At 32.3% G+C, this 11677-nt stretch overlaps 1 protein-coding gene across 1 annotated transcript; it reads right to left on the bottom strand.

Annotated features, from left to right (window-relative positions):
• Positions 1-2202: 2202 nt before the first annotated feature.
• LOC132634789 (RING-H2 finger protein ATL20-like) lies at positions 2203-8024 on the bottom strand. The gene is made up of 3 exons (XM_060350872.1): positions 7478-8024; positions 6070-6398; positions 2203-2934 (listed from the first exon to the last, which is right to left on the bottom strand). Exons 1-3 carry the CDS (start codon positions 7867-7869, stop codon positions 2480-2482), a joined length of 1176 nt encoding a protein of 391 aa, XP_060206855.1. The 5' UTR covers positions 7870-8024; the 3' UTR covers positions 2203-2479.
• Between the last annotated feature and the right edge of the window lie 3653 nt (positions 8025-11677).

The raw sequence follows: 11677 nt of genomic DNA, 5'->3' as shown, positions 1-11677 counted from the left end.
TTACATAAAAATTACCGATTATAATGGACTTTTTGAGTAAAAATTGAAGAAAATTAGGTAACAATATCTCTTAATTTTGAATGGGAGAGAAAAGTGGATGAAATAAGGAAGCAAAAGTTGGAGAAAATCAGAGAACTATATCTCTAAATTTTGAATGGAGAGAGAAAAGTGGATAAAATAACTAAAATGATTTCCTTACCTTATTTAATGTGTTTTATTTGCTTCTTTTTAATTTACATAATTTGTATAGATTTTGTAACAAGTCTATTGATATATTTTGTAAACTGAAAAATATCGTCATGTTCTATAAATATACCCTCTTACCATGTACATATATATTTTTTGCCCTATTCTTCTCCTCTTGATCAAAAATTTGCGTGGGTTACCCTTCACACGGACTCGTCTTTAATTTTTGTGCCTCAATTAGCTGGTCTTTAACTTTTACCCCCACTTCTCATTTAATAAAATTTTGTGGGTTAAATTATCCTTTTCGCACCAGAAATTCTAGGTTTGATCTCCAATAGAGTCAAAAATAATAATAATTTCGCAGGGTATAGGTTTCTATGAAGCTATGCCTATTCGAGGGAAGCTATATAGAACTTATGCCTTATCCGACAAAGGTTCGTGAAAATCAAGTTCTGCCTTAATTTCGTAACTATGCCTATAGGCATAGGTTCTATGTAGTTTCATAGAAATCTTTACCGTGTCCGGCATGGTTTCTATGTAACTACATAGCGAATAAGCATAGTTTCATATGAACTTATGCCTAGACATAGGTTCTATGTTATTTCATAGAAACTTTTACCTTGTCCAGTATAGTTTCTATGTAACTACACAGCGAATCCGCATAGTTTCATATGAACTTATGCCTTGCAATTTTTTTTTTTAATTGAGTTGGGGTTCGAATCTAGAAGCTCGAGGTATTTTCGATCGCTTTTTTAAGTGATATTTTCGACCACTTTTTTAAGTGAAGGACAAAAATTAAAGACCAATAATTTGAGGGACAAAAAATTAAAGACCAATAATTTGAGGGAAAGGGATTAAAGACCAGTGCGTTGGAGGGGCTATCGTGCAAATGAGCCCTTCTTAATCAGATATCTCCATCTGTTCTTTGAGCCTGTGGAAGTTGGATTTTTGGACCCTATGAAGTGGCCCAAATTGGTTATAATACTAAGGAACCATTTTAACTGACACATACGGAGGTGGAGTCAGTATTTAAGGCTCGTTTGGTAAGAGGTCTTAGATAAAATAGTCATGGTATTATATGTGTGATTATTTTGTACTGTGTTTGGTTGATATTTTGGGGCATGTATAACTAATACCTAGATAATTTAAGATTCTATTATCTTATGCTACCACCATTATGAGATAACTTATCCATGGATAAAAAACTCGTAGCCTTGTTTTGTTCCAAGAAACCTATAAAGGTCTAGCATCCAATGGTATAATACTATGATTGTAACAAATTATTTTTTCGTTTTAAAATAAAATAAACATTCAAATGGTATCTTTTGTGTCAATTTTAGTGCAGTGAATCAAACACTCGACAAAAAATAATCTGTAATCCCTACATTGATAATCCCTGGATTATTAATCCATGTATAACTTGTCTTTCGACCAAACGACCCCTTAATGTTTGTGGATTCTGATTTTTCTATCGAACTCATAATTCATTTTAGTTAGTGGTTACACTATTATATATTTCTATACATTTAAAAAAGTAATACAAATATAGAGTCTGAGCATAAGCTGTTGAGTTCGTTTGAACCTGTAACAATACTGTGGCTCTGCCATTGCTGACACACAAAAAATTATGGGAGATTATTTTCAAGCTGCCACTACATCAAGAGCAACTTACAATGAGTATGCATGTCCAACCGTGATTTCTCCTTTTCGATTGATGCTGATTAGGAACTGATTTTCTCATTGACGAAGAATATAATTTACCTATGCTTGTAATTACTAGTGAATTATAAGTCAATACGAAAGTAAGTGTAAGGTTAATATAGAAAATCTTGTGCTTGTAAATTGTAATTTTGATAATCGTGGTGTTAAGACCAGCTTGCGCGCACCTCAACTAATTTCACGAGATATTTTCTAATTTCCCGCCAACACATGTAGCGGTAATTCCGTCAGCCAAGACTTGAACTGATGGAAATAATGAAGAGAGAGAGAGAGAGAGAGCAACAAGTGTACATCTCATTTGTAAAGAACAAAATCATCCATTGCTATGTCTGTGTTTCAACCCAATAATTCAGGAGGGACAAGTGATTTGTGACTACAATATTAGTGTTTGAAAAACATAATGTCCCTCTCAATTCCTTTCCTTTCTAAACAAACAAAGACAAAAAGAATTATATCCTACACCCTTTATTGTCTGTCCATTTACAATACCTCGAGCTCACAACTTATATACAACAAGAATAATTCCCTATGAACAACATTAAAATCATAGCAAAATAGAGTTTCTTTGTGAGGCCTATGGAGAAGATGAGACCAAATAAGTTGATGATGAACAAGGATGTAGAGAACCATTAGGTGTATTTCGACACAAGGGGCAAGTAGCATTGCGCTTAAGCCATTCATCAATGCATTCAGCATGAAAATAATGGTTGCATTCTGGTATAGTTCTTAAGGTTTCTTTAGGCATGTAGTCTGATAGACATATCGGACAAGTACCATCGTTGGGGTTTGGAAGGCGTTTGCTCTCCCCTAGCACGATTTTGGGATAGGAATCGATGGTTGCCCTATTAAGACCTGTCATTGGTATTGCTGCTTGGAGATTAATGGTGGTTGGGAGATTGGTGTTCAAATCACGACGGAAGGTATAAACCTTAAGTTTACCAAAAGCAAAGCTTATTATCCCGATTAAACATACAAGACCTGGTACTCCAACTCCAATTATTATGCCATATTTGGCACCCCTGGGAAGTCCTGCACAAAGAATACCAAACGATTGTTAAACAATTTTCAATTAATTACATACACTTTAATCCAAACTAGTTACAATTAATTACTATATGAATATTGTATATCTACCTCACTTTATTTCAGGTGGTCATTAAAGCAGAGAAATCTATTAGTAGTAGAAAATTCACAATTGCAGCACCCAAAGAAGTGGCCTAACGTCAAGTGGGTAAAAATCACGAGAGACTAGAGTACAAATTTCAACAAAGACAAACATGTAAGGTAAAAAAAAAAAAATTATCTGCTTAAATTTTAGTGGACAAAATTGTCCAATACCGTGTTAGTCGGAAGTCGCAGTACCTATGAAATAGTTGAGGAGTGCGTAAACTGGCCTACGCTAATGGCATGGCCATATCTAGGTGGACGTGTGGGTGCACGTGCAATGCTCCTTTTCCTCGCACTCAAGCTCAAATAGACCTATAATATAATGATTATAGGGTGCACCTCCACAAAGTGAAACTGAGGGTCCAAATCTCACATCTATCTTGTTATTTTTCTTTCCTAGAACTAAAACCGGGCTCGGCAACGGGGATAGGCATGTCTTGTATCCCTTCTCTCCTCAAATATAAATTCTAGATCCATTGCTTCATAATAGTATATGCTTATATTCCTGAAATCCTAGATTTCTCGGGACTAATGGTAACTAAATTTTGCTGCCAACTCCTTCACTGTAAGCACGCGCGCGCTCTCTCTCTCTCTCTCTTTTTTTTTTTTTTTTAATTTCACATTGGTATTCGGTACCTGCATCGGGCCCGATTAAATTCGGGTTCAAGCCGGAAAGTTCTACATTGGGAGACAAAACACTCCCTAACAAATGAAACTCCGTACCCAGTGGGACTTGAATCCGAAACCTCCGGCATACTTGTTACTCCATCACAACCCTTACCTTGTTGGTCACTTTTAGCTCTCTGTAACGTGGCATGGGCGGTGGGAATATATGGCCAATATTTAAAAACTTCGTCAAATCAGAGCCTCATCTCCTTGCACTATAAGTTCTACTGTTCTCTTCTAAATGGATGAGCAATAATGTGACAGGTTGGATTGGCATTACGTTTTGGAATTTTGAAAATGACTCAAAACTTTACTATCAGTCTAAATAGTTCCATCAACTTTATCAATTTCATTATGCTTTCGACTTGTCTTATATTAAACCACTATGAAGTTAATTAAAAAAGAAGAAGTAGAGTTACCCAATATCTACTCTCAAAGTGGTTAGGTACTTTATGCAATTATATTTTTTGATTTTTCTCATTACTTGGGATAATTGTACTTTTGGTCCCTCACTTTTTGATTTTGGTCATTGAAATAGTTGGTTATGTATATCTAAGCTCCAATTAACTAAAATATGTGTCTTTGGTCGCTTTTATAAAAGAAATGTATATGATATCTAAACTATTTTTGAACTATATTATTCTCATATATGGAGTAGCAATACAAATTTAGCATTAACACCACAACAATTGGATGGTTTATCACTAAAAAAAATCATTAATTTTGTGGAAATTCACTGTCATAGGGATTAAAAAGTGCATATAATTAGAGATTAAATATGCTTGACCAGAAAGCACAAGTACCAGAGTCATAATTTGTCAATTTTAGATGGACTAAGACACTGATTCCACTTATTTATATAAGAAAAACAAAACACGACTTGATCTTGATCAATAAACAGCCATAAATAACTTTCAACTTCATTAGGTGAGCCACAATTATTTGACCCCGCAGTGCCACAACAAAAATCACCAATTTGTTATTGAAATTTCATCACCTATATTATTATAGTTTAGATGATGTAACATGGCATGCACATGGACCATGCAGCACTACTGATAGTAATACACTCGACAAATGATATGCTAACATCTATAAAGTTCACAACCCCCACCAAGAATCAAGTTGAAAATTTTGGAAAGAGCTTTTGCTAATAAAGAATATCTAAGTCTAAGAAAATGATAAAGTATTTGCTTACACTTCCTTTTTCCAAAAAATTTGTACCCTTTAAACTTTTTTCTTATAGTGCATATCAGAAGAAAAAAGAGTAGCTTTTTAGAATTTGTTCTTGAATTTATTTTCAAAAAAGTTTCGTTTGTTCCAAAGGGGTTAAAAATTAAGGAAAGAAATTCAATTCCAATACCTAAGCTAGTCAAGTGAAGGCTAAAAAATTATTTGCATTTGATATTTAATTAATTTGATGAACGCAAGATGCAAAACACATGTTATCTGAAGTTCAAGATTTATAGACAAAGTCATCCCATTCACATACCTAAGCTAGTAAAATACCAAAAGTTAAAATTTAACCGCATTCAATATTTACATCAAATTAATAAATGCGAGATGCAAAACACATGTCCTCTAATACTTGATGGGCAAAGTTATCGTACTTATGCTAGTGATAGGTAACAATGGTAAAAATAAGGAAATGAGATCTCTTGCCCTCTTACAATTAGAATAGAAGAAAATTGTCTTTCTTATCTGTAAAATATAAAAATATCTTGTAAAAGGGCATAAACTAAAAAAAAATTGTAAAGGGCTAAAAAACCATTTCACCCGGTAAAAACTTACTTGCGCCTAATATTTTCATCAGATCAATGACTGCAAAAAATGTGTCATATGCACATTATCACTTAATAACTGTGGTTTAAGTGATGTTCATTTTTCCTCTAATTATTAGCCTTTTAAATTGTTTGATTTAATACAAATACTCGTTTACGGATAAATACAACAATAAGTACCCTATAAAATAGTGGAGATGTGTCTAAATTAACCTGGACTAATTTTAGTTAATTTTTTATTTAAGAAAAGACAGAAGCTTGATGGTTTTCCATTAATGATGAATAACCTAAACACTAATTCCACAACATTCATTACATTCTAACAGATATTACAATGCCTACAACGCACATAATGCTCCACCAAAAATACACTAACAGATGCAAGAGAGAGAGAGACTAATTACTGGAAAAAACTATATTGCTCTGACTCTCCAAAAATGACGTCGCATCCGTATCGGATCCTTAAAAAATACACTATTTTGGGAGAATCCGACACGCACCCGTAGACATTTCTGAAGAGTCCGAACAACATAGCTGATGAAAAACATACCTTTAGAAGGAGGAGGATTTGAGCAAGCAATATCAGATCCAGTATCACTCTTAAACCCACAAAGTTTCCCTTCATTTTCACAAATTCTACAACGTGGTTCATTCCAAGTTAACACAAGACCCTCCATTGGTGACCAAAACTGAGAATCTTCCAATGGCAATGGAACTGAAACCCTAGGATTCACCAATTTGCAACTAATTGGCTTTTCTTGTTTATACATACTAGGCGGCATTGCTAAAATCGCCTGATTTCTGCTCGAAATGCCCCGGCAATACAACGGAATCGCCACCTGATAATTTGGATAACTTAACCAGTCATCCGAAGTACACCTAAAAAACACAGAGCGCAAATTCAAATTACAAAATCAGATTTTTTGTTCGAAATAGCTATTGGATCCTCCTAATTACAAATCCATCCTAAAGAATGCTAATTAGCTTATTAACTTGTCATCCTCCTAAGTCCTACATGTAACATGTAAATACACTATTCAAAATCAGTATTTCTGTTGGAAATAGCTATTAGATCAGGTTCATCTGTAAGGTTGCTAATTGCCTATTAGTAGCTCATTAACTTATGCTTACTGTAAACACTACCTGTAACGTATAAATACACAGGGGCGGAGCTACACTAACAGATACGGATTCAGCATAATTCAGTAACTTTGGTTCAAATCTTATACTTATATTAAAATTTTTATTAATATGAGCAGATAATCTATTCAGAACTCAATAAGCAAAAAATATAGTATGATTTAGACTCCATAAACTAAGATTTTTGGCTCCACTGCTGTATTACACAGTAGGAAATAACAATATTTTTCTCCATATGTTTGCGTAGAGAATACGTTCTGCATCACCTAGGATATTTAGTAGGTGTTCGGTCATAGATTTCGTACATTGTTTTACTTTATTTGAAATTTATGAAGTTAGAAGTTGAAGCTGGAGTTGTTCGAAAACAGATTTGGAACACTTCTCTATTTTTCGAATCCAACTCCAAGTTGGATTTGGAAATTTTATAACCAAACACTGATTTTGAAATAAAGTAAAAAATTATTTCGGAAAAATTAATAATTTTCATGGCCAAACGACTCCTTGAATTGTGGACAAAGAAAATTCACCCGTTTGGCCATGAGAATATTTCACATTTTTCCAAAAAAAAAAATTCACTTTATTTGAAAATCAGCGTTTGATCGTGAAAATTTCAAATACAACTTGAAACCATGCTTACACTTTTTTTTCACTTTTGGTACATTCAGACAATCAAATATTCTTTGCAAAAACTACAACCAAGCACAATTCTATTTTCAACTTCAACTTCAAAATTTCAAATAAAGCCAAAAATATTTTATTTTCATGCCCAAACGCCTACTTAGACGGTGAAAAAAAAAATCAACTAGATACATACTTACCTGACGATTGTATAATTCCGTTGATAAGCAGCTCTGAATGGTGAATTTGTGAGATTAAAATCCATGAGTCTATTAACTAGACAAAAATCTGGATCATATAGGATTATAGATTGAGCACTATAATCAATATCTGTTACTAAAAAATCACCTGAAGAAGGTAGTGTAATTATTGTTTGGCCTCTTTCATTACACGAAAGATCAAAACCGTGATAACCACAACGGTCCGGTTGCCTTTTTTTTAGCCGGAAAGGGAACCGGATTTCCGGTCCAATACCCATTTCTGAACATGATGTTGGGTTACAAACATCAACTGAAGAAACTGTAAAAAAACTAAGGAAAAAGAAGATGATTATGATTATGTTAATCATTAACTTAAGCTCTGTGGTTTCCATTTTTTGAGGGGGGGAAATGGAGATTTGGAAAGTTGAGAAGATTAGTGGAGCTTAGAAATAGTGTTTTTCGAAATATATATGTGTATAAGTTGTGATGTTTTTTTAAGAAGTTGTTGGGCATTTGGAGTTTCTAGATGAATTCTTGATTGTCCAAGTTTGTAGTATGAAGTCAGCTGTGATGAAATATACTACTAGCACTATAATATGTTTGAAACAAATAAATAACATAATTTTACTACTATCCAAATTTGTATTTTTTTTAAAAAAAAGTTTTTTTATCTGGTGTCTGTATGCGTATTTCCGATTAAATTTAAATTCGTGTCGAAAAGTTCCACATTAAAAGACGACTATGTACTAGAGTGACAGTAAGCCCAACAGACAAAATTAATTCCTCGAATTGTCACTTTTTTCAAGGGCTGAGCATAAATACCGAAAATCGAAAAATCAGACTGAACCGAACAGAGCTTAAAAAAATCAAAACCGAAAGAACCGAACGCCCACCGAAATTTAATACATTACCCAAAAAAATTAAAATAGTTCAGGTCCATTAAGTTTAAACAAAAAAAAAAAAAAACCAATTCTAACAAGCCCTCTTTTGCTTTTGTATCCTTAATTTCCACTTCAGTTGAGAAAATTAAATATCCTTAACAAAAGAAGGTGACTAGAATGTGTCTTTAGGATTAATGTATGTCCTCTATGTATTTTCTTAGTTATTCTTACTGTATGTATATAACACCTAGTAATCCTATATCATGGTTATGGTTTTCCGTTCTTGTGTATCCTGTTTGTCTGATTTTGATTTCAATTTATCAGTTTTATGTTTTATTGCTTTTGAGAATATGAATTAGTGTAAATGAAATAACTTTTAATATCATATCAAAAAAACCGAATTGAAAAAATTGAAACCGAACCGAACCGAGCTTCAAAAAACCGAAACCGAAAGAACCGAACCGAACTAGTTTGGTTTGGTGTTCGGTGTCCACCTTTAAAAAACCGAAACCGAAATAGCCGAACCGAAGTTTGATAAAATCGAACCGAGGAACCGAATGTCCACCCCTACTTTTTCCTATTTAATAATTTTTTAGTTTCTAATAAGAAATTATTCAAATTCATAGCTTTATCTTATAAAAATAGTAATAATGCTTGAAACCCCATTTTGAAATAATAATGTTTGAAAAAAATTAAGAAGGAAGAAGAAGATGATGATTATGATGTTAATCATCAGCTGAAGCTCTGTGGTTTCCATTTTTTGAGAAAAAAAAATGAAAAATTGGAAAGTTAACAAGGTTGGTGGAGCTTAGAAATGGTGTTTGAATATATGGGTATTTGAATACCGTATAAAGTGGAAATTTTGAAGGGAAAGTTTTGATGTTAATAAGTTATTATTGAGTATTTGGACTTGCTAGATTAATTCTTAATTGTCCGAGTTTGCAGTATGAAGTCAACTGTGAAGAAGTAAAATTACTAGCGCTAAGACTCTCGTTTGAAATAAATAAATATGGAGATTCTAGCTCTATTGGTGGGCAGTCGGCACAAGTTAACATGCTTGTACTTTCCAATTCCCAAAGTTGTGCTTCAGTGACGGCCTGAGGATGTGTTCCGTATAGAGTTTTTAATTAGCAAATACTAGAAATAAATAAGAATATCATATATTTTTCAAGAAATCAAACACACCCTAAAACCTGTTTAGAAAAGTTAAACATCATCAGTAATTCCAGATTTAGTTTTTGACATTGCAAGTGCAATTATTTTCTTGCGATTAATATCTGATATGTATTCAATTATTATTATATAGAATTAACTTAAATTTATTAATAATCCATCACTTTAAATTTTGAATACGTTTCTACACCGTGTACAGTGTACTCACTACCTTCATATTGAATTGTTAGTTTGTGTTTAAAAGGCTACAATTCGAATTGTAGTAGTATTATTTTACTGACTTCTTAGTTCTTAGTTTTCTCCGCACTCCTTTTAATTATGTGAAAAGATTACTTTTCAAATTCGACAAATGATTTATTGGTTCTTTTTTCTTGTTTTCTTCCAGAAAAAAGAACATTTTTTGAAGTTTATTATGCTCGTTCTATAGTGACGCAAAACACTAACAATAAATAAATGTATCATTTCATAATTTTGAAAATATTACCTACTTCGTCTGTACTTTATTCATTATCACTTCGTCTGTACTTTATTCATTATCACTTCCTAAAATATTGATTAAAATTATTTAGGTAAAAGACAATTGAATTAGGTGCCGAGTCATGCACGGGGCTCAACCATTACGCAAACTAGAATATTAAACCATAGCCGTCTTATTTTATTAATTATATTTAGAGTGTCTAAAAGTCTTGTACTTTTAATAGTTAATAATCATTCAACTTTCACACATCGTCAAGGATAATGATGGCAAAAGAAAATACATATGGTCTTGGTGTTTGAATATATCGCATTGTGGTCTTTTTCTTGGATAACTAGATGACGTATGCCCGTGTGCACTTTAGATTATAGTGTATTTATGTGTATGTAGTTGTGTTTGGATAATGATAATATATATATTTTAAATTACTAATAAACATACATAAGTTTGCACTGTTTTTATGCATATATATACTATGTTCAAAACACGATTAATATAACATTATAGTTTGTGCTCCGTATCCAAAACTTTATTATATTCAGGGGAGGACCTATGTGCATTTTGGTGGTGCTCCAGCACCCATTAAACCTGAGGTAGATTATGTATAGTTATATAAGAAATAGATGAAATTTGGGTATAAATATTAAAAAAGCACCCTCGAAACCAATAACATAGTTGGGTGCTTTAGTTTCCAGGCCGGAACCATAAAGGTTTGTGCGGCTGGGACTTGTGTTCGAACCTTCCTCAGCATTTTACCATTTTGGTTAATGATAACATTAAAATGATGCACCCACGACCCTTAAATTCTGGGTCCGCCACTGATTATATTAGTATTTGCTGCGAATACAAAATTTGCAAAAATTTATTAATACTTTTTAAAAGAGAAGACTTGTTTAAAAGGGAACTATTTTTCTTTCTTTGAGATAAAACAATAGCAATATTTAAGCATCAGTTGATACTTTGAATTTTAATTCGATTAATTTAAAGGCGTAAAATATTCTATTGTTAATATATGTAGATTGGACCTAAGCAATAATTATTATTTTTTTATCAAATTTGATTTGGATAATTCTAATTCAAATTATTAAATTAATTTTACATGTTTAAAACGAAACAAAGTAGAAATTTGATTTTCTATTTAAATGAAGAACTACTATTTTTTAATTTTTGATAAATATTCTTGGTTTAGCTCATTTTACTTGTCATGTTGTCTTTTGCACGGTTTTTTAAGAAAACGTCAATTAGAATTATAATGTGACTAATTTACCTTATTCATTATTTGATCTCCATTTAATATTATTTTTTCTTTTACGAGATTAATCTCTTTTTTTATTAGAGTAAGAATAAAAATGAAAAAGTAATTAAATTCTATCTTATTTTAAAATATAAATATTTTAAGTATATTTATTTTAGTAAACATAACAAATAAATGACATGGCGGAATAGCAAATACAACAGTTAAATATCTAGATTAGATCTCAGGCTAATATAAGAAAAGAAAAGAAATTGTATGGTTTGACTACTTAACCTTTTGAAGAAAAGCAATAATATGGGGTTCATGTTTTTTGTTGTACAATAATTTCATTTGCTCCCACTAATGAGTTGATACGTATGTGGCAATGAATCCACCATTATTGACTTAATGGGGGTATGAGTTTTTAATATGGGGTG

This window comes from Lycium barbarum, chromosome 4 (assembly GCF_019175385.1).
Source record: "Lycium barbarum isolate Lr01 chromosome 4, ASM1917538v2, whole genome shotgun sequence".
Lineage (NCBI taxonomy): Eukaryota > Viridiplantae > Streptophyta > Magnoliopsida > Solanales > Solanaceae > Lycium > Lycium barbarum.
The sequence above is the reverse complement of the archived record's forward strand: the minus strand, read 5'-3'. Positions and strand labels throughout refer to the sequence as shown.

What these genes read in the sequence shown, in the direction of transcription:
- LOC132634789 (XM_060350872.1), bottom strand. Translation starts at nt 7,869, where the DNA reads ATGGAAACCACAGAGCTTAAGTTAATGATTAACATAATCATAATCATC. An exon ending in CGGAATTATACAATCGTCAG is followed by an intron (nt 6,399 to 7,477) that starts GTAAGTATGTAT and finishes TGTGTTTTTTAG; the next exon opens with GTGTACTTCGGATGACTGGT. An exon ending in AAATCCTCCTCCTTCTAAAG is followed by an intron (nt 2,935 to 6,069) that starts GTATGTTTTTCA and finishes TTCTTTGTGCAG; the next exon opens with GACTTCCCAGGGGTGCCAAA.